The 24,686-nt window shown below is 40.5% G+C and overlaps 1 protein-coding gene across 5 annotated transcripts in view; it reads left to right on the forward strand.

Annotated features, from left to right (window-relative positions):
* Nucleotides 1-3,208: 3,208 nt before the first annotated feature.
* LOC109479147 (sodium/calcium exchanger 1-like) overlaps nt 3,209-24,686 on the forward strand; it is a 46,681-nt gene continuing 25,203 nt past the window's right edge. For 2 of the 5 annotated variants that reach the window (XM_019781019.1, XM_019781020.1), the window contains exons 1-2: nt 3,209-3,627; nt 6,495-8,253. In XM_019781019.1, the coding sequence (XP_019636578.1) occupies nt 6,527-8,253 (1,727 nt within the window). In that variant the 5' untranslated portion in view covers nt 3,209-3,627; nt 6,495-6,526. The other 3 variants (XM_019781016.1, XM_019781018.1, XM_019781017.1) reach the window with 3 other exon arrangements.

The following is a 24,686-nucleotide window of genomic DNA, read 5'->3' on the forward strand; positions in this document are numbered from 1 at the left end:
TCTGCTTAGCAGCCCAAGAGTGCCACAAAATGTCTATTTTAGATTCGACCAGCATTTGTTTTCACAGAACCTACGGATTCTCCTGTGACTGTTTAGAAGCCTGCCTGATTGACAGGACTGCTATATTAGCATATACATATATAGCAGACTATGTGGCCTGCACTTGTGACAAGATGCGTCAATGAATCCGGGCATAAACACACACATTCCTTCGCAAATTGTTACATTCAAAAGAGTACTGTTACATCTATACAGAGAACAATTACCAAGCGATTGAGACTTCCTAATACAGAATTTTTATGAGAATTTTCGATCAAGAAGACATTGCGCTCCCTCATCAACACTACAGTGAACTTGGTTTATAATTGAAACAGCAACCATTTTAAATTATTCAAAACCTATCTTTATCTGTGTCGTATACTGCATGCACTTATCCTTGAGCGCGTTTGGACTTTCCCCAGACATGCTTATTTTCGCCTTAGGTGACCTGTGGAAACATGACACCGCCAAGTCACAGATGCGTAACATTGCTACAGAATACTTCAACATTGCTCAGCCAGGGTGACATCTTTACACACCATAGACCAGACGTACAGTGCCAGGTCAGTGTGTAAAGATGTCATCCCAGCTGCTACCAAATAACGCGGAGACATCAGGCTGTTAGGACAAGTTTGAACATAATTGCGTCCTACGTCAATGGTACATTGTTCAACCGTCCTTAATAGATCAGTTTGATAGCAAATCTATCGAGGGGCTATCTGCTAATACAATCCGATGTTTTCTTTTTATCTTTTTGCGGATCTCAAACCTGTTCAGATTTATTCCGGTCATCGGGATGCTAAAGGAACTTCTCACTGCTCTCGGAGCACTGTCATGTTCTTTTGAACTCTGTCTTATTGGTATTAGTATTTAGTATCTGTATTGGTATTGGCATCATTTTTCTTGACTTTGGTAATACCTGTAAATTTCCAACAGATTAGCATTTTTTTCTCTCTAAACATCTGTTCAGAAATCACACCGAAATTACGCGAGTAACACTTCTGACTCACAACATTCAGACCTGCAGTTACTGTTCAGCCAAAATAGTTTGATGAACAAATGATAAAGCTCACCATCACAGCTGCTTTTTTGACTAACCGATAAACTCATATATATCGGCGAAATGCTATCCCGTTTGGGATCAGAGGGAGTTTGATGTCCCAACGATTGCTACTACTGTCTGCTTACTTTGTTTGTAATCGATCATTGTAATTTGTTCTCAGGCACAGGAAATGTCTTTTTCTAATTTGCGGTTCCATTTCAATCTAATAAAGAATATAACTGGCTTTAATCAAGCATTTATCTAGCTAATTATTAGGATATCGATTATTTTGTTTTCAGAGCATTTGGAGACCTTACTGAATAAGTCTTCCCGACAGCCCCCTGAGCGTTCTGACGAAGTCGATTTGCCACGTGATGATTGATTGTTAGTACGGACGGCCGTGAAAGTGAAGGATGCCTGTAAGGGCCTGCGTGGACAAGCCTATCAGCTGAGAGTCAACCGAGAACTATCGAAACTCAGAAGATAATTAAAGACCTAGTAAGACTTAACGAGTGTTGCTTCACCGGCAAATGATCTTCATGGAACAGACCACGATACGCCACAGAGGAGGCTGAGTAAAAAAAAAACGATGCAGTCCCTAATGCCAGAGTTGAAAAAATATATACAAACGTTAATCAAAACTGCAGTCCAGTCAGGAAGGCCCCTTCACAACTCAGTAAGATGTACTCAGTTGCAGCAGTGTGTGTGTGTGTGTGTGTGTGTGTACGGGTCGACCCGACAATTGGGACTGATGATTGATAGTACTTTGGGAACTGTTGATCGAACAGCCTAGCCTGGTATCCATCCATATTTAGCAATCTTGTCTCTATCCAAAAACTCGTTGCCAGACGTATTTGAAACTGTCTTTTGGTCAGTAACCAGGTTACTAAATACGGGTAAATACCAGGCTACGAACAGCCTAGATACGTATACACTGCAATGGAGAGATGTGATTCTTGTATAAGCTGCTAGGCGGCACACCTTACACTATATCTTATTGAAGTTATTTATGCCCAATCTGTTGATGATTCCTACTAGGATCACTAGAGTCCGTCCACTAACTGACAATTTTCCAAATACATGTAACAATTTGTGAATAATCAACTGAAGTAATTTATGACAAGTGATTAATGACTAATATTCTTTTGAAAAAAAAGCCTCGTCGTTTGTTGGGATCACGAATGTGACTTTTCTGATGACCTCTGAAGTCTCGCAACGCCGTTTTACTAAACGTAACGTTAAATATGTACGTACAGTGACTCTGCTATTACAGCTGGGTTGCTTTTCTGACACAGAATGGTTGTGTTTCATCCCCAGAAAAAAAACTGGACAGCCAGTTAATGCTAGCCTCCTGCACAGACCTCGGGGCAGCGATTGTTTCTACGTGATGCTAGAGGGGGTGAAGGGCCTTGATCGGGAGGAGAGCTTGCCCGCTTAACTCCCTCCGCGGGTTCCGCGACATAACTCCCTCTACCATTACAGAACCTTTTAGCTCTCGTAAAAACACATCACGTATTAGCGAAGGAGGTTAAGAAAGTATCACGATGTTCCCTTCCAACATCTGCTTGAACAAATGTTTGGATCGAAACGTGGCGCGATGGCATTGGTCCGTTCGTGGTCCCTCATCAAAATTGCAACATGGTAACTTCCATCAATCGCTATTTTGGTCGGGCTACTGGCAATGCGGCCAATGTACCCCCCCCCCCCAGCCTCTATACGCTGCTTCAAACAACAAAATACAGATCTTGTAAACTTAGTGTCTTAATTACCAACAGGTATTGTTACCCGAAATCCGAAACCAAATGACAAACATTTACCCTACATTTCCCACTGTTTAAAATCGTCCATTTGTTTGTTCTGTATACAACTCTGGCAAATGCAGGATACAGTGTATTTGGCAGGTGCTAAAACATAATGGATAAAGCGTGTCTGTACAAACAGGCGTCTTGGACGCCTCCATAGAGCTGCACCACCTCCAGGATTGGGTCAGCGCTAAAAATATTCATAGGATCCAATCTCGCGAGGACACGCTTTCCTCTACAGCCGATCTATCGTCCAAAGAACCTGCCCCGAATTACACGACAACAGATCGAAATTTTAGTTCAGAAGTGCGTTAGCCCAACTTGCGATATTGTTCGAGGTTCTCGGAGTATTGCGTTTGGCTCGAAAAACGAGATTACAGATATAAGGAATTTGCAGTATGTTCACTGGCATGAACTGATGTGCGCTATGATTGATTGAATTTCATGGATAAGCACATGGACGTATAATATTAAACGCAATTTGAAACCGGGCAAGTCTACCGAATCAGCATCTTCCGTCAGAGCGGCGGTGCAGCCCCGCAGGAAGAACGCGCGTGCCGCTGTACCTCTCTGCTCCGGTCCTATTTTCACGTTCTTTCAGCTCTTGTGAGGTAGCGATGTTCTAAGGATCTAAAGAGCCACAGAGCCGAGCATTGGTTGGTGGTTTATTGGACCTTTTCTGGAGGGGATATTCAGTTGGATTTTAAGAACTGCCGCCCCTGGAGTTGAACTGACCATATTCAGGTAATCATTACAATTCCGTATCTTATATGGCATGTCTAATCCTTTCAATAGTCTGCTGTGACCAATTGTATACATAGGGGACTTCATGTGGATAGCTTTTCGAATTGGACTTGATTACAGGAAAAACAAGGGGCTTTCTCCTAGATCTGGTTAAAGTTGCACACACAGAGCCGAGCAGACCAATGTGGAATATGTCGAGAATTCGGAGCGCAGTTTCTGAGGGACTTGTTAGATCATGTCGTGACGCTGGAAATAGGTTGCTTCGATTCAACATCACAATGTAGAATGTGTCGTCATTAGCATTAGGACGAGAAGAAATTAATGTAAAATATAAGTTTAGATTGAACCGACCATCTGACGGTCTTCATCTTCAACATTATTTTTTAAGGAGGCACTCCCCCCTCCCAACGTACACAGACGTTTGTCACATCTCCTAGTCAGCAGGAGGCGGACCCCAGCTGTCTCTGCACCCACGTTATAATTGACTTCAGCTTATATTCACAATTGCTACTATAAATTCTAGAGGTAAATATAATTCGTAACCTTTGGTATTGTGCATTGGTTTAAGATCTGAGCTTTTTTTTGTAAGACCGCTGCACCGAACACTTATAATATCGCGCGGGTTGTGGAGCTGTGCGCACCGCTGTCAGGGAATCAATGGTTTAATTAGGATACTGATGGCTGGTGCTTGATCAAGTGGCACATCTTATCCGATGGGAGCGATAAAAGCGAGAAGACATTCGATTCAAAATTCCGCCATACAAGGGGTCGCATATGCATCCTCGCAGAACATAAACATGATTTTTTAAATAGAAATTTGTGAAATATTTTTGGAAAGAAGTAGTCAGCTGTGTCTCTGGAACACTCATCGATATAACAGACACCCGTCACAGTGCATTCATCATCTGACTTTCCCGCCATCTATGATCTACTCTATAGATGGCAAAGAGCCGGGCCATACGAGCGTTGTCTTTGCGCTTTGACTAGTGGCATTGACAGAGCACGTGTTAGGCGCCTGGGGGCGAGAACTGACTAACCGCAAGTACGCCTACATGAAAGTGGCACTTCTCCTCGGCACTTGTACACAAACTAGTCACAAACCACAGGTTAGCAACACTAAAAAAAAATTGACGATTTACGTAAGCTTGTGAAAGCAGTTTACTCAGGCTGCGTGTAAATTTCTGCTTGAACCTACCAACGGCCAATAAGCATGAATTATGTCAGTCATGTTACATTTATGGACAGAAGACGTTGCCTTTTTTTCGGCATGCAAGAGATCAAATCTTATATTGATAAACAGCTCTCATACACTCTCGTGTATTGTTAGCAATGCCTATCCATGGGTTTGTCTGGAAATGCACCCAGTTCATCATTGAGTTTACCGACATAAGCGAAAGAAAAGAACTACTAGTACTACCTGGTCACGTGACCATTCTTATCATCTACAACATAAAAAGCTCTTGTATTACGAGCAAGGCTGGCACCACCGGTAGATGAGAACAACTGATCAATGGGTGAGTTCAGTAATGAATTGTCTGGGGACCTACAGGGAAAATAAATTCATGCGCAGTTAGGCGCTACATCACAGTACATCAACGCGTATGCAGTATCTGACCCCGCCATTTAGTTGAAAAGGAAACTGGCTATCTACAGTAGGTAGGCCTGTAAAACGCTTCCTCTTATCTAATGCCAGAAATAGGCATGTGACGCAAAAGGTAGTCCGCCGGGAACTATGGCGGTGATCGTATCTGACTTGAGGGCATGAAAGATGTAAATGAGCGGCATTTGTTCCGCTCCAGGCACCCTCATTGACTGAAGTCTTCACCTCCACACAGTCCACCGTAACTGTGGACATGTCAAATATGGTGGTAGCTGCTTTAGGTTTTTACAGGGAATGGGACGTTTTGTTTTTCAAGTGTATGAAACACCTATGGAGGCCTTCGCTTTAAGTGCAGTGCCTCCGCTACAGGCGTCTCTCGATCACACTACTACTACTACCGTACTACTTTCAGATGTTAGTATATTTGTTTCCGAAATTCAACTGAAAAAGAGAAAGACAGTTTGTGTCGATAACGATCGTCTTTTTAATAACACACCACGATAAGTTGAAGCGCCATAGCTCCCTACCCGTGATACCCTGCGGTCCGCCCTAACCCAAAGGCAGCTACATCAGTACATGAAAGCCTCACTGCTCAAAAGGCCGTCCCCGCCTTCAGTTGGACTGTGCAGTAAGGCGTAACGACAGTTAGCTGGCAAGCTTCTCGTGTTATGATATGGTCCGATAGCTGTGCAGAAATTAGTGTGTTGCAGAGGGGTGCCTGCTGAATAATTCTGAGCAGACGGGCATAAAACACTGAGGCGTGTTGTGGGAAGAAAACTGTGTCGCGGGCACGGGACGTCAGTCGGGTTGGTTTGTGATCAGAACGCGGAAGTGTACCTGACTCGGCCCGGGACATCACCGCAAACGCTCGCGCCAACACTACACTCGCCGGGCAAGGTGTGTGCAAGGTGGAGCCGGACGGTCACCCAGAATAGAATGCTGAATGGCTTGGGAACGTCCCCAGGTCGCTCAGACGAGTGCAGAGAAACTAACATTGTAGTCAGTAATTGGGTGCGAGCAAACAGTCCCGACTAGTGCACGCCGGTGGACGTAAGTACTGGTCCTCGCCATATATAGCTCTTCAGTGCAAACGTTTGGATGGTTCGCATTGTCAGCTCGGCTCTGGGGCGACAAAGCCTGGCCGTTGCACTTTGTTTAACGAAGAGGCGTGGCCGAGGGGTAGACCGTTTTCTTGTAAATTACCGCTCAATATACAACCCTTGAATCCGCCCAGATAAACACAACATCTCTTTGTTCTGTCCCGTAGGTGGGTGTGAGGCGGGTCACCCGGCGAGAAACATGGAGACGTTCAGGAGAATAGCAGGTGCGCTGTCGGGCAGGTGGCTGTGGGGAGCCGCCCTGTTCCTGCTGGTACTACAAGCCAACAGCATCAGCGCTCAGGACAATGTGACGAGCCCGGCCCCCACCAAGGCCGTGTGCAGCATGGAGGCCGATCCATGCAAGAAGGGTGTCATATTACCTCTGTGGGAACCCGTTGTCATGACCGAGGGCGACAAGGCTGCAAGAGCTACGATCTACTTTGCCGGTTTGCTCTTCTTTTTCCTGGGAGTTTCAATCATTGCGGACAGATTCATGGCTGCCATTGAGGTCATCACTGCACAGGAGAGAGAAGTAACAATCAAGAGATCAGATGGTACAACCCAAGTTGTGGTTGTCAAAGTCTGGAACGAGACAGTTTCCAACTTGACTCTCATGGCTTTGGGATCTTCAGCCCCTGAGATCCTTCTGTCCATCATTGAAATCATAGGAAACAACTTTAATGCAGGAGATTTGGGACCAGCTACCATTGTAGGTAGTGCTGCCTTCAACCTGTTTGTCATCATTGCCATCTGTGTACAGGTGATTCCTGATGGTGAGGTCCGCAGAATAAAGCATTTGAGAGTGTTTATCGTCACTGCATCGTGGAGCTTGTTCGCATACCTGTGGCTATTCCTCATCCTTTCTGTCATCTCACCAAAACGTGTAGATGTGTGGGAGGGAATCGTCACCCTGGCCTTCTTCCCTGTTTGTGTGCTCATCGCCTATGTTGCCGACAGGAGATTGCTCTTCTACAAGTACCTGGACAAGAGATATCGTGCAAGCAGGAGCAAGAAGGTCATTGTGGCATCTGAAGGTGGTGACATGGAGCTGGCTGAGAAGGGTGGGGAGGATGACTTGGCTGATGGTGATCTTCCATATGGAGTTGGTGACAACAAGCGAGAAATCCAAGAACTGCTGAAGGATTTGAGGAGGAAATATCCCGATGCTGACATGGATACCCTCATGGAGAAGGCCAATTACGAGCTGCTCAACAGCGGCCCTAAGAGCAGAGCATTCTACCGTATCCAGGCTACCAGGAAGATGACCGGATCAGGCAACGTCATCAAAAAGGGCATCCAGAAGGACATGCAAAGGGAAGCCAGCCTCGCAGAGATCAGGATAGGCCAGGAGGATGACTCCATCACTAAGGTGTACTTCGACCCAGACACTTTCACCGTTCTGGAAAATGTGGGCACATTCGACGTGACTGTTGTCCGCAGGGGTGGAGATCTCAACCGCCCTACCTACGTTGATTACAAGTCTGAGGATGGCACGGCCAACGCGGGCTCCGACTACGAGTATGTGGAGGGCACCCTGTATTTCAAGCCAGGTGAAACACAGAAGGAGATCTCCGTTACCATCATCGATGACGAAGTCTTTGAGGAGGATGAGCATTTCTTCATGAAGCTGAGCAACGTCCGCACCAGCCCAGAGTCAGGGGGCGCCAACGACATCAAGCTGGTCAGCCCTGCCGTAGCTACCATCAACATCCTGGACGATGACCACGCAGGAGTCTTCACCTTCGAGGACAAGGAGTTAGAAGTTCATGAAAGTGTTGGCACCTACAAGTTGAAGGTTATCAGGGGAGCAGGTGCCAGAGGTGTGGTCCGTGTCCCGTATCGCACCATCGATGGAATAGCCAAGGGTGGTGGTGATGACTACGAAGACGCTTTTGGCGAGCTGGAATTCCAAAACGACGAAACATCGTAAGTATACATGCAATTTTCTACATGCTGACACTAAACTGCAGCTTAATGTATTGTTTACATGCTAGTTTGTATATACAATGTTTTGTATACAAAACAGTAAACATGATACACAGAGGTCAAATGGGGTGACTTAGACATGCTTTACAAAAGAGATAAGTATCTTCCTTAATAGGAGACAGTTTACTATTAGATCGGGTCTGTCCTTTCCATGTCCTATCTGGCCAGTCTATGAAAAGTTCACAGGTACATGTTACAAGTCTAATGGCTTTGCTTCAGCAAGCAATGTGTTTCTCCAGCTCAAAATAGCACAGCCTTAGCCACAGCATAAACATTGCAGTAAGATTCCAGGAAATAGGGTCATGGCGGGGCCTGAATGAATCGAGCCAACATCCAACAGTAGCAATTTGCTATATTCTGCTTTATGCATTAATACTGAAAGGATGAAGGCAACATGTTACAGGGTCCACATAGATATGATAAAATCTGTCAGCAAGAGCTCTTGTTTCTTCAAAAATTCTAAGACAAATTTATGGTAAAAAGCAGCATTTTCCTTTAAGCGAGCAACTTCAACTTTTCTTTGAAGTCTTTTCTGTCTTTAGTCTCTTAGCTCATAAATATCTGAACATGGCATAATATATTCCATGACAATTCTGGTAGAGAGTAATCTCATTGTTCCTCTTCAGCCATTAAATATCTCCCTTCTTGTGGATATCCCAGGAATACCCATTAACTCAGGTTCAGTTATTTGTTCACTTTTATTGATCATGGCCATTGAACTACAGCCATTGATTGAACATAGGCGTGTGATGGGAAAAAGGAAATTGGTCTTCAAAACTTGCATACAAAATTGTGGGTGGCTGGGGAGAATTGTCTGTACAACCTTCTCCAGTTGCATTATAGTACATAATAGTAGTGCTTTAACTACAGGGCTTCACTTACATGTCTTGACAGCCCATCTGGCAGCTTTGGTGATAACTTCCTCTTGACTTACAAACAACTTGTGGCTCCGGTTAGTGTAATCAGATATAAGATTCAAGGTCCAAACCTACTTGGACTTACCATACTTTCTTTCAATAGACTGCATGTAGGAGATACCGGTTTTCAGATGAAATACAAAGCAATTGTCCCATCTTCCTTTTGATGATCCCAATCAATGAGCAAATGAAATCACTTCTAATTATCCAGGAATATACATGTTTACAAATTTGATATTTTGAGAAGACAAAACCTGAACATGGAATTGTGACATTGTCAAAAGGCTTGACCTACTCTGCTCCTGAGTCCAGGGGTTGCCTTGTAGCTTATGACCCACAGTGTGAATGCCTAAGCTGGCTCAGAGTTCCACAAGAGGATTTGGGTGTGCAAGTCTCACTTGGACCAGCTTTCCTCACAGGGAGTGGCTGGTACTCCCAAGGGGCATGACCTATCTTTCTGGGCAGTGGATTTAGCTGGCCATTTACAAGGATAAAAGCAACATACATGTACTATCATCATGCATTTTAGAGAAATTCTCTAAGCAAAATTCTGCAGCCAGACATGGATTACAAGTCTGTGTACTCATCTATTGTGTGTATCATGCCTTTTACTTGTCTTGTTATATTGACATACTTACCCAATACATGTATATTATTAGACATACCAATAGGGCACAATGTGAGATGACTCTAAGACTTAGTAAGGGTTTAAAACAAGATCTCAGCAGCATGTATATTCTTGCTTGTAACAGTAAATACCTACATGGCCCTCAGCTATACTGTAGCAGAAGCGACAGCCTGACTCCATGTTGATGTACCGTTAGACCTTTGACAGGATGAATATTGCTCTATATGGGACAAACCAATACTGTAGCTGTGGGGAACAGTACTGATGGATATCTATTTTTCTGGCTCCTTAGTACACCAAACCCAATTGTCATCATAAATGGCATTTACCAGTATACCAGGAGGCATAGCATTTCTAGAAAATGTCTTAATGTGAAAGGTTTTCTTCCATTTTACTTGGTTACCAGGCAAAATGCCAAGACATTGGAAAATTGCCTGAGAAATTGGATTTAGGCCTTTTGCATTTTATACAAAAGATAACTTTATAAGTCTGCTGTTACAGTCAAAATTACAAGGTTGGTATGTGGAATATTGTCTGCTGGAGGCAGCTGTCTCCCGATGCAAAAATGCAGATGGTACACTGTCATATAGATTGAGGGTTCTGCCTAGTTAAGTACCATGGCGACTATCAAAGTCACAGTTGTGATGACGTCCACAAGATAAGAATGGTTATGAACATTAAACTCAGGCCACATGTCTGTACCAGTGGTTGTTAAGGAGACGTCATGGGGCAGATGAGGATGCTCTATCTCTGAGCAGTTAGCTTGGAACAGATGTGAACGGAATGGTCAGTGATAATGTGATCATTATTTTATGGCCAGATGCCAATCCATCAGATCAGTTTATATACTCTAACCTTTGGGGGGAAAGTTGTGATATTTATTTTTGCAAGCAGTGTGCAAGCAATCTATGATACAGGGGTGGCCAAAGACACACTAGATATGGTGTTGTTTTTGTTGCTATGGTGAAAAATTTGGGCCAATCATTATCATGTATGCATGTGACCTCCTTTCTATTTTTGATCACTTCCATAGATCTAAGGATTTTTATTGAGACTGACTTCTGTGTCTGCACAATAAAAAATGCCTTGCTGCCATGATGATTATCATCTTCACATACACTGAATTTGGTTGTCAGATAGTAAAACACCTTTGGGATTCTATGCACCTCAATCTAGCCCATCTTTACTGTAGAAAATATATGAGCCAGACAGAAGATAAATGTCCAAAATTTAGATCATTGAAGGTTAGAGAATTCTCTAAACCACACTAATGGTACTACAGCGAAGTCCTGCTACTATGTTGCTATGTCAGCAAAAACTGATTTGCAGTTGCATAAAATAGGTGCAAAAATAAATAATATTTTAACATTTTTCTATGTGAAAAGCCTAAGATCTGTGTACCTTGCCATTTTAGAAACTGACAATAAGGCTATTGCTATGGGGGTGACAAGTGGAAATTTATTGACAGTTAGGTAAACCACCAGTAATCATCTATCCATCATAAACCACTTTTTTCCCTAGGAATTGTACACATGATGTACAGGATGCAATAAAAAAATGACTAGTAGAATTGGAACCGGTTGTAATTATAAGTTGTCTTCCAAATACATGTAGATCTATCTATCTTTTATGTGAAGTTTCACTGAATACAGATAGAATGCCTTTTATCGATCATCCAAGACTGCCAAGATGTTTCTGGATGGAAAACACCTGTCTCACTATTGTTGTCACAGTGTTGTTTTGTTCACAGTGTAGACTTTTGTCCCATTAAGTATTTTGTCTTGTCTAATCTGAAACTGGTTTTACTACATATTTTGTAACTAGCCGAAAGCTATGTTGTAAAATAGCCATTACCTACATTTAAATCTACTCCTAGTCAACTTTTGTAGCATTTTCTCTTAAAAGTTATTCTTGCATACGAACCTGAGCAGAACATGTTGCCCCACAATGTTGTAAAAAGAACTTTCACATCTCAAGAATCAACATGCAATAACTGTTTTTTAATAAGTCAGACATCAATATTAGTACATTCTCAGTTGCCTGAGAAAAAATACCTGTGAGATAACATTACAGACCTCCTTGGAGGATGTGTCCAAGTCACAGGTGTTTAGGTGCACAGAACCAACTGCTGACATGATGATTTGGCTCAGGTGCATCCAGGTTCAAATGTAGCTACAGGCTCCTTATTGTTGGCGAGGAAAGCAGTTTCCCTTTTAAGCCAATGTAGACAAAATGTAGGTTGAACTGGGAGAAATACATGCAGGGAGTCAAGAGAAATGATTGGCTATTCTGTCGTGCAGGCACATCCAGGGGGAAAAGGCCACCTTGAAATGATCGATCCAATGGAAAGCCGATCACAACACCTTTGTGCAGAAATAGATTTTTTTGAATACCTCAGTGCTGTGTTAACTGAAAATCAGCTCTAAACATTAAAAAATACAGCTCTACAGAGGTAAGAGCTTTTGAGATGTGGTCAATTTTTATTTGATGTGAAAGTAATGGGGAGGCTGGCTATTTGTGCACATAAGACTGAGTGCAAGCGGATATGCCCACTGGCCATTATTATTGCACCATTTTCTCCACCGGCACAATAATTAATGGGTTTGAACCGTGGATGCAGCCAGAGGCTACATGCTTGGATGGTAGGGTCAGAGGTGGGGCCCCTGTGAGGGGAAATTGTGCTGCTCAAAACAATCATTTTCATTTCCATATCTGTACGTACAATGTACATCATGGATGTACATACATTATGTACATAAATACTACTGGTAGATATTGTACACGAATATGCCAATAAGAAACACAAAATAAAGTTACAACATTTTGTATGCAGCTTAAATTTGTACCTTGATCCATTTTCATCTTCATTCTCACTATCTGCTACCTGGCCACCCATCATAGCATCTAGTTGTAGCATGGAGTTATCCATGGTTGTAGAGTATTTCTCTGTTCTAGTCCCTGTGGCCTTTTTGCTTGTTTTAGATTATCTTTTTTTATTAAATAGTATATATTATATAACTTTGGATGATAGACTTCTTTTATGAATGCTGTGTGTGAGTGGTTGGGTGTTTTAGAAATATTTCATTGTTTTGTAGTAGGCAACACTTCCAATTCCAAAGAATTGACCATGCACATGAAATTTGCATGTCTGATTAATAATTCATGCAAGCATCTCTCACATCACATCTGCAGATTTATGTTCTTCTGCAGTAAAACATTATATACCCCAGAACAGAACATTCTTTTACTTTTCTGGACATTGGTGTTTTTCCCTATACACGTAATTTCAATTTTATAAAACATTACATTACATGGAGAACTGCATGGAACAGCTGAAACAGTGTTAGACAAGACAAGAGTCTTGCTTATAAAGATTAAGTAAACAAAAAAATATTATCTATAGGGTTTGCTAATATACTTTTTTTATAACTCACACTACATTGTATATGAAATGTTGATGATCCATGGGAATAATAGGTGTTGCCAGTGTGGTCAAAATACCTGATACCACATCCTGTCACAAATAATCTAATAGATACAAATGGATAGTACTGACAAATTTTCCCTTAGGCCAAAGGTAAGATGGAAATTTATGGATATCCTGTTTGTGTGAGAAGAAATAGCATTACCATTGATTCCAAGTTGATGAGCCATGCTGGATTGAAGCAAGGTAACAGGAATATAAGCTTTGCAGACATTGAAGGGCAGGCTTTACTCATACCTCACAGATAACTATTGTATAATGGACCATGATGTATATCGTGATAGTGGAACTGATGGCACTACGTGCAACACATCTAGTTTAACTACTGTATGTTTTGATGGGGTACAAGGAGGTACAATTATCATCCAACTTGTCTGTCTTTGGTATTCTATGTTTACCACCTATATGATGAGGAACACACGATTATGCAAATTTTTATTGGCAAAGAGGTATGCTTGTCATATCTTGAAAATGCACTTAATTGGCCCTTTGGAAGGATTAAGAAAAGATCTTGCAATCTGTCCAAATAATTTCCTTTTGGAAAGAAACATTTTGTCAAGCTTCTGGGTTCAGGAGTCATAAGTATGTTTTATCAATCCATGTACTATTTGACCTTTAACCCAATGACCTTAGTTTAAAAAAAAAAGCAAACTGGGCATAATAAAATTGAACTAAGATACTAACCTTATTAATGTAAAGGTTGAAAATGGAAGTCTAAAATGCTGTCCAAATATTTTGGAAAAAAGACACAACAAAATATATAGCATCCTACAGTATTTAGTAAAACAACCTTCTACTGAAACCTTGCTGGTTAACATTACAGGCTATTTATTATGTATGATGGCAGCCATGTTTTAAAATAGGCAGGGTAATCATCAGCATTACTCACAATATGTCAAAACATCTGCTGGAATTAAGGTAGTCGCTTTTGCTCTTCACAGCATCACTGTATTGTTATTATGGAGATAGATTCCATTAATGAGTAAGAAAATTACAATAGTTTCCTAATTAAAGCACCGGCTTATCAGATCTGCCATATGCTCTGTTACATGCAGCATGTACAATGTAATGGGTTTGTGGGGAGAAAATCAACATGGGATTTCTCTCGACAAGCCTTTGAAAATGCCAATGTAGCTCCACCATGTAACATTGCCTTTTAGAGAAAATAGGTTTTTCTCCTATGCTAAATATGCACTCAATGTAATCATATCATTGATGAATGGATTTGTTTCATGACACAAGTGCTAATTCATTCAGTTACATTTTGAACCAAACAAGTTTTATTTTCACTGTACAGGGTTTCAACATATGGTTTATGGTGATATGACCTCAATCTCCGTTTTCTCTCCCTTACAAAGGCCCCATAGATGGGGTGCCAACTGCATATTCAGGTGCCAAGAAAACAACAGGAGTTTCAGTCAATTTGTATTCAACATGACGTATATGTATCAAGTTACATATGACGCAAAGTTAGAACTCTTACCAGGCAACTGTGAAAGGCCTTATTTACTCTATGACCTCAATGCTGTTTTGTCCACACATTGCATGTTGAAAAGTTAACTGTTTAGGGTGCGGTTAGGGTGAAAGCACTATCTATGCAACGTAAAACTGTTTGCTGACAGGGTGACTGTAGTCTCCACCAGACTTCTTTTGCAGGTTGAATAAATCTTAAATTTGCTTGGCAAGGCAAATGGAGCTTCTCTGGCTGGCTACCTTCTCTGGCCAATTAATACCCTTTTTAGACTGATTTCTACGATTTATTCAGCAAAAGAAGTCTGGTTGAGACTAGGGTGACTGGTTGGAAAAGGTAAAATGAGGCCAGCAGGTGCTTTAGTCTGGGGTAATTGGAAAACTTCACAGTGAAATGATGGTATCTAGCTGAAATAAATGGAAGCAGGTGCTATACATTCATGCTAGACAATGACATGTACAAGTGTATCCCCAGGGATATCCAAGCTGACCAAGCTGATTAACTCAGAAAAATTAACATTTCTATTTAGCATGATAACCAGATATGACATTAAGCTTCCATTGCATCCTTGAAAAATGAAGAAAACATTGGAAATCATCAAATTACTACACCGCCAATATTGTGACATGACATGCCCTTAAGTGAACCTGGATGAAATCTTAAGAGTGACAGACATTCGTGTGCAGGGAACTTGACATAATTGGTGGAAACTCACATGGTGGCAAGTGTGACTGCTATCAAATAAACTGTAGTATCTGATGACAATGATTAATAGGTTGGTCTCATGGCTTGCTTCATAGTACTGCTCCATAGCCTTGCCTAAGGGAGTTGTACAGAATCCAGGGCTTTGGTCTTTGTGATGTGTAATTGGTACACATGAATGAGATAGAAAGGTGTAAAAAAAAACACTCCCATCTTATGGGGGCATTGAGGAAAGTGTCTACAGGGAAATCACACCCCCATATTTTGATGTGATATTACATTATTCATGTATAGTCACTCCATTTGTATTTGGCCTGCTCCAATTTGATTGGGGGACCATATTTGAGGTAAAGTGAAATTGTTCCTGGGAAAATTGGTCAGTTGTATAGATAGAGATCTGTTTGATATATCCAGTGCTTCACAACCTGCTGCCTGGATTGTGTGAAGGCTGTGTGCACATGTGGCATGACTGACTTACACCCTAATGCCTACTGCTACTGTGACATATCGTCCCCTTCTAGGTTCCCAGCTTGTGAGGGATGGTACAGTCAGTGCTTTCATTTGTCTCTCTGACAGATACAATTTTCAGGTACTGATGGCCATAATCCTTAATCCCTAATGGACAACGTGGTTGACCATAGGGTAACGGTATGGTCCATTTACCTAATCAAAGTAATAAAAGCTGACCCCTGAATGATCGAGCTTACTTGCATTCCAAGAATGGAATGCATACAGAGCCCTGATATTTCCAGTAATTATTTATGATATCCAGCCAAGGTGTTTCATTGCATAGTGATAATGTGATAGTTACGCCATACATTTTCAGGTATAGGGATCTAATTTTAATGGATAGAACTGCCAATAAATGAATTTGTCTTAATATGTGAAAGAGTGATTTGCTGATTATGCATCCATATGTTATTAGGCACAGTATTTATTCAGTTACAGTTGCGGTAGACTATGAAGACTCATAAGGTATCAGTTAGTTTTGTCCTTACCTTTTTTTGCTTCACCTTTACCTAGTCTCATCCTCATTTGTTTTGCCCAAGAATTTTCTTTTATTTCTCTACCTGAGGAGCAAAAAGTGTTCTGAAGTCTAGTTTTCAAAAAAATTCCACCAAATCTACCAGAAAACAATAACGTTAGCTGTTCCTGGATCATCCCACAATAGACAAGGCTGTCATAACAATGACTGGGTCAAATGTGGGTATTTATAGCCATTCCTTTTCCTGGTGTCAATCAGATATATGACAGCTCAGCAAAATACCATCACAGTTGATCTTAATCTACCAGCAGACTTATGCCTAGGGCATACTGTCATGTTCATTTACATTGTTCCTTTCTGACTGAATAAGTCATTTCTGTTAGAAATCGGACTTAATATAATAGACATACTGTGTTTCTTTGATGCTAGTATATGACATTACAAAAAAAAGACAAACGTATTGATTTGTTGATGCAAGTATTACAATAAAACATTGCTGCCCTGCTACCATAAGTTATTACCAGGCTTCAGACATTTTCTCTGGGGTCTCCGATGCTCCAATCCTATATTCCATTCCTTGTGACAGGAAATTCAGTGCTTTATGATGAGAATCCTGACGCCTCATTTCCTGTAGATTGGAGAAGGAACCTAAACGGTGGCAATTTTGCTGGCCACAGGCCTTCCATCAAGTTTGTAATAAAATCCTCCACTGCCCAATTTGTTTTGGACTGCTTCCCACCATGTAGATAATGCTTGAGCTGTTTGGAACTTTATGACACATTTATGTTAAGCCAAGATAATCATCGTACACTAAAGCTTAATTGGTGTTCCTCATGTTGTGAGACTTTTGCTAATTATCGACCAGTGTTGGGAAAGCCACACATCCTGTGGGAGATCTCTAGAAGTGGGTATGCTGGGGACTGATGCAGAAGGGCCCCTCTCCCCACGCAGCAGATGGTGTAATTCCAGTAGCATGCCACACTGCTGGCACACTGCTGGCATAATTAGGGAGGGGGATTCATCACTGATAGCTATCTGGGAGGCTGGCCCCAAGGTGATTCCAAATTTAGCAGGGGAGGGAAACTTGACCCCTCCTGATGGCTGGCCCAGGCTGGCTGCCCTTATTTGGTCTGGACAACAGGGCAGAGAAAACAATGCTTATGCACACAGAAAGTTACTTCTTGCTCCCATTTCATACCAGCATCATAAAGGGTAAAGTATATTGTACATGTTTGTAGCTTGCTGTTAACATTGTTGTTCATGATATTAGTTTTGTCCAATCACTGAGTGAAGGAATTTGGAAGGCCCATGGAAGGCCTAACAACCATACCGTATTGGTACATGTAACTCCTACTTTTCATCAAACAGGAGCATATTTTTACAAGAATGACTTGACTGCATAAATCTTCCAGATTGAATATTCTAATAAACTTCTGTAATCAATACATTGGAATGAAAACCAAGTTGGACCTTAGGTCAGGCCATGGTATTCACCTCAGATGACTTTAAAAACAAGTTTACTTCCTTGTCCTACATTGTCATATAGATAAATCTCCTGCAGAAGAAATTGAATTTGCTTGGGCTCATTTACTTCAGCATTTGGAAGGCCAAGGGGTCAAGACAAAAGATATTGAAATAACAGGGTATCAAGAAAATGGGTAGACTGGCTGATTTCTTTTAAGAAGAGTCATTTATATTTCTATCAGACTGTCTCATATAACACCAATCCATACCAGTGTCATTAATGTCATGACTGAGACTGTTAACTTTGTAATATATAGCAGTGTATTGAAATGTACTGACATACATTGGGTATAAGATTGACAAACTTTCCTTAAAATATAGTATGTGTGGGTGTGTTTAGCTGTTTGTCGCCTTTACCAGAACAAATTATATAGGACTTGAATAAATAGATAACTGCTTCCTTTAAAGTCCTTAGAGATCACATGGAATAAGTAGTATGATCCAAAATTTCATTATACTGGAATTGATTAAAAACTTGACTATTAATTGGGTGTCAGGAGACAGGCCTGTGATGAAGGAGATTGATTCTTGTTCCTTACCTACAGTGCATTTTCATCAAGCATCAAATCTCCACTTTAATCTGGAGAATAGGGCCATAAATATTCATGAATGAAATTACTGCAACAAGATGGCTCCAGCTCTGATGACTTTTGGGTAACTGGAAAAGCTCAGTGATGTTTGTGTGATGTTGCTGAAGGAAGGTGGAGCAGTGATGTTCGGTATGGGAGGAGGACAAGAGCATGATTCAAGATTTGACTTCTGTCCATACATCTGTGTCTGATTCATTGTCTTTAATAAAGTTAAAAAGAAGTATGAAATATCATTAGCACTTGCTTTGGCTACGATTGGTTTGGCTGCGAAGCCTTTGATACTTCCCAGCAATTTTCAAGAAATGTATTTCTTCGCATTGTACAACATCCTTGTACATGTATGTAGTCATTAAAACCTGAGTATTTCACATCCCTTGTAAAAGAAAAAGTCATCATTATAGATTCATTTATTGATCATTATCAGTCTCTATCAATGCAGATTGCAGAAAGTCCATTTAACTGAATTTCTGTGTAATCAAACTGTGCTCTGATTGGCTGTGTGTTATCCTGTGAAATTTAAGGTTCTGAAAGCCTTAAATGAGCTTGTCAGTCACTGCAGAGTAGTGCTTCATCACCGAGGCTGTGCCAATTGGGTTACTGAAATGGGTCTTTGTCCAGGATCATACCACAATAATTGCTTTCATAAAACACAGCACAGGGCAATTGCTTTTGACCCAGATTATCTCATTTCCAGTTTCTTATGTACCCCCTACATTGTTTGAAGCACTATGACTGCAAATAAAACATTTTCATTCCTAAACTAAAGTTTACTGAAAGACATCCTTATCATTCATTGCTTATTAAATGGAGGGCATGTCTAAAAAACTTATCAGCTATCAACTTTCTCTTTGCAGTGCAAATAACAACATTTCTGTCCAATTTTACATTGTAAAAAGGTCTTTGGCCCAATGAACATGTAGCTGCATCCTGCAGTTTTGACAACTTTGTTTCTAGATCAAAAGTTCAGAGGTTTGAATCTTGACTTGGCACCTTGGCTTGGAATCTTGGCATCAAATTCTAAACTCTAATGTGTAGCAGTCCTTTGGAGAAATCATTGTTAAGTGTCATTCACATATTTGAGGAGAGCTACGTGTAAGGCATGCTAAAGAAGTGACTTTAATCCCAACCTGATATGGAAAACCATTATGGATTACCACATTCTACCCACAGGCCGCGGCCTTTCCAACCAACACCTTCCCAAGCCACAGCTGTCAATGTAACGTAACTTTCATCATTGTGAGGATGAAAGGAAAGACTTCAGGCTCACAGGGGATCAGTTCAACATTACAGTAGCTGATGTACACCAGGGATTATGTCCAGTGTAAAGAATTCCCCCTGGTTTAGGGAACTACATCTTAGCTATGTCCTACGTTGTATGTAGAGTGGTCAGGACTTTTTAAATCAATATTTGGCCCTGAAAGTTTTGAACAACAAGACTAGTGCAGGAACGTGTGCATAGCGTGAGAAGTAACTGCCCTCCCGTTTGCTAGCTTTTTGTCTTCTCATTCAAGGAGGTAAAACAGGGTACTTCATTTCATAGAGACTATTGGATTAAACATGATGTAAAATATTGATGAGTGAAATACAAGGCTGCAAGGGAAGCAAATTAATCTGGCTTTTGTGTGTTGAGAATGGCTTTGGCATTGTCTGCTTACACACATGCTTTTTGGCACAGTATCCTTCTCTCCCTTGGAAGTGACACAGTAACAATTGGTATGGTGCAATTGCTGAGATTTGCAACAATCCAATGTCTTTAAAAATTCATAGCTTTCTCGAGTCTGGACGGAGAGGTAATAAAACACAGACAATCCATCAAACCTAGCCAAATGCAGTGGAAGAATCTTCCTCCTGGTAGACCCACCGGTTGGGTGTCGGGAGACTTAGAACAAATAGCAAAACTTGTGGGTGAACCATCTGAATGAATGGAGTGAATGGAACCAGACGTAGAAATCAAAGCAACTTTGATAAAATTGTCTTGATATGGGGGTTATAAAAAAATTGGCAGAAAATGTTCCATACCATTGATGTCTGACAAAGGAAAGTCTGCATGAGAGAAACTTCTTGAGTGACACATGACATTGTATCTTTTAAATTTTGTCAACTTAACTGTTAGGATTGAACTGTCAAGAAGAAATATCCTGAGAAAAATTCTTTACATTGTAGGTGTCAGTTGAAGTATACATTGTGCTTGTAGTCAACCTTTATTTTGGGAAGGATTTTAAGTTACTACATTGTACTGACACTCTATATAAAGATTGACTTTTCAAATGTCAATCATTTCTGGCTTCTCTTTGAAATCAGTCTTTACATTGCTGTTAGAAAGTTCTGCACAAAGTTCAATGCAATCTTTGCATACAAAATGAAATTTCCTGTAGTTTAAAAAAAATGTAATACATGTACTATTCATTATTGCATTGACTTGAGCATAGAGAAGAATCCTTAAGAAGAAACCCACTTGTGGGGCAGGAAGAACAATTACGTCTGATTCATTCTCAACCATTCCACAATACCCACAGGAAATGACCTAGGCTTGACCTGGAAACAATATTTATTACCAAGGGATTTAGGTGGATGATAAAGATTTGGGAAGGCAATAAATCCCTCTCAATCAACATTCATGTGGTTGGCGTTAAAGGTGTCCATGTCATTTTCTAATTTCTTCCAATGTCCATGCCTGCAGGCTTAGGAAATAGTGATGAAATAATATTGGTAGATTAATACATTAGACTATGGGATGTAGAATAAATCAAAGATATTTTCTGAGAGGAAGTTCACTCTTAAGTCCACACCAATCTAATTTGTTGCTTCTCGCAACTTACATGTACACTCAGTCAGGTATTTTCTTTTCCCTCATCCTCATTGTCCTTGAAAAATGATATCTAACAATACTGAGCCATACTATAAGGAACTTTATAGCAGGATGCTTGTGAATACTAGCAAAAGCTGTGACTGAATGTATTATTACTGAGGTGAATGTCAGCATGGTAAAGATATTCATTTGGGATAAGCATCAAAGGAACAATTCTAATCACTATGGTAATGTGGCTCCAAAGATGCTGCACAATTCATCAGCCTTATCTTTTAAAGGCTCCAACAGTGTACTCAGATAAAGACTGCTGCAGAAATAGGCAATCAGCAATCATGGGGCAATAAAATTGATTACAGAATACCCTCATGTGAGAGTTTGCCACACTGTGATGACTATTATCTACAGTGGTATAAATTACTATAAAGGACAGAGGAACGTGGTAACTGTTATCATCTTGGATATTTATGTAAGTTTCACTGTAACTGAGTCTCCCTTTCACTTTTGATAATGCCTGGCAACTGTTGTGGCCATGAGAATCTATTTCTGTAATAGTAATTGGTTATTGGGATGCAGGCCAAGACAGGGGTAGAAAAAGTTTCCAAAGACAAAGTAAACTAATATACATGTAATACTATGTACTATGTTACTAGGCTGATAGATTTTCAACCATTTAATACTTAATGCATAAGGCAACAAACTAATGGAGATCAGTCTAATAAACAATAAACATAAGGCTACTGTTCTTGCATCCAAGTGCATTCAAATGTCCCCATAAATCGTCTGCGAGCACCAGAAAGGAACAGGAAAAATTTCTGCAAAGTCAAAAGTGCCATGTCAGCTGTATGGAACTCATGAACAATACTGGATGAGGTGCTCATTGATCCATACTCTGCTTTATCTAAAGACCAATAAAATCTCCCTTTCATTTGGCATATTTCCATCCCAGTATGCACAGGAATTACAGATTGCACTTGGCAGGGTCAGTGCAGCCGATATCACAATTGCCCATTTGTCATCGGCTTTTAATTCCAGTGCTATAAGAAGGGTAAGATCTCATGCTGTGTCAGCTTTTTGAACAGTTGTTTAAAATGTATGCTGTAGGTGTATGGGACAAACTGAAAAGAAAATGTTTCCACCTCAGATCACTTGCAATGTAAGAAGCTTGACAGTAGGATTTCCCCTAGGGCATCATAGTATGATGCTGAATTCTTCACTGTCAGTGGCAAAATGGCTTGTACTTCAGTGTGGTCATGCTAACAGTTCAGTCTTCAATGGCAGGCAAGGCTGAATAAAGCACAGGGTGAAGTGGTGATAAATTATGATCAGAGCCAGTAACGTTTTTGCAGCTAGTGATTGCTGTAACCAATAGAAGTTTGTTGAGTAGACTTGGCTAGTGTATGGAAAGCTTGATATTCTAATACTCAGCATCTGGTACAGAGACCTTTCTTGATCAAATTTCTTAAAACCTGTCAAGGTACTTTTCAATAGAAGCATAGCAACTTGTTAATAGTTAGCAATAGCAATTTGTACAAAGAGTTCTATGAGAAGATTCATTGGCTGGCTTCTCTTTTAAAGAGCAGCCACCAAATTGATCTGGGAAGACTTAAAAGCCAAGAAGCCAAAATTGGACTGCAGTTATGAAAACTCAAAGATGTGATTTGGATGTCAAGATTTATTACTGCAGTAAAAGCAATCCTGCAGCAGAACTTTCTTGTTCAAGTTGTTATGATGTACAAATTCAACACTCTTTCAATAATGCAATATTTCAATATAATGCAATATTTCAATATGATGATAATATTCTCTATTATTGTTGACATAGATTGATTGATTAACATTGTTAGGTAATTCAATTTGAGCAGTCTTATATCTTTGTAGAATGTTGTCCATCACAAATGTGTTGAGATTTAAGTATTAAGCAAACTGCTGATGGCTTGTGTACCAGCTGTATATCAGCTTAGGTTTCTCATTTCAATCTAATTCATATAATATTATACATAAAACATGGTATTAGCCAAAATGTCAAAAGCACCCCTGAAGATAGATCTCAGAAGGTATAGCACACATTTACAGTCAGTGTCATGCTATATGTTTTCCTATGAAATTGTGTTTGAAATTTAATAACAGGCTTGGTAAGCCTATACTGTTCATCAAAGATCATAATCATCTCTGGAGTGTGAATTGAGTTAGCATATGAAGAGAAAGTTTTTACAGTATCTTGTTATATGTCAAGCATTACAGATTGTGACAAAAGTTTGGCCTAGTTTCTTTAAGTGCTGACTTATCATGAAGGAACATGCTTGCAATTCTCAAACCCTTAAAACACCTTCCACATGGTTCAGTCCTATCAAGTGTGCCAGCTATGCCAGTTATTGCACATCTAGATATATAAAGCCCACTATGTGCAGGGAGCTGTAAGTTTTCTGCATATGTTGTTTATGCACCTGTTTCAGAGACTAATTTAACATCATCTCCACTGCAGGGCAGGCACTAGTGACAGGTCTGTTTCAGTCAGATAAATTTAAACCCTGATACTGCTGGGGTGGCACATTTTGACCATAGTGGATGTCCTTCCTCTCCTTCCTTCATTGAGTTGCTACCTTGCACACAGCCAAAGTCCAACATCTTTATATAAGGTTGTTGAATCACAAAAACACTGTTTATACATATAATTTGCACATGTGTGGATGCAAGTCAGGCCTTCATGAATAGGTCAGGACTCCTTATCAATATCATGCAAGCCATGTCTGGAGACTTAAACTGTCTCCCGACTGGAATTGATTTTCTAATCAATGCAAATCTGATTAATAGATGAGCTCTCAGCAGTGAGAAGGTTAATTTTACATGAGGGGTGGGGGATTCAAACATGTTTCAAAGGTGCCTTATCCTAAAAGCCCAGTGGAGGCTGCAGCAATTCCAGTGAAAAATAGGCAATGTAGCAACTTCCCAACCAAACAACATCTGGGTATGGGGCATAGCTCTTGGAATTCCAAAGCAATTATAAAATCATACTGCATATCTGGGCTTCTCAGCTGAAATTACCAGTCAATAGGAACACTTGTTGTTGATCCAGTTGTTAGGGTAACATCCTGATATTTTGCTTTGGCATACTTTACCTTCTTGGGCATGGTAGTGGTACCACAGCCAGCTTTGTTGATGTAGCTGTTGCAATATTTCCATTGGCTTGTTCATATCACTGCAACATCTTTGAAAGAGTTAGAATACAACAATATGCTCTTATGAAGAAAGATGCTCTTGTCTGA

Source organism: Branchiostoma belcheri, unplaced genomic scaffold, assembly GCF_001625305.1.
Source record: "Branchiostoma belcheri isolate BF01 breed outbred unplaced genomic scaffold, Haploidv18h27 scaffold47, whole genome shotgun sequence".
In the NCBI taxonomy this organism is placed as follows: Eukaryota; Metazoa; Chordata; class Leptocardii; order Amphioxiformes; family Branchiostomatidae; genus Branchiostoma; species Branchiostoma belcheri.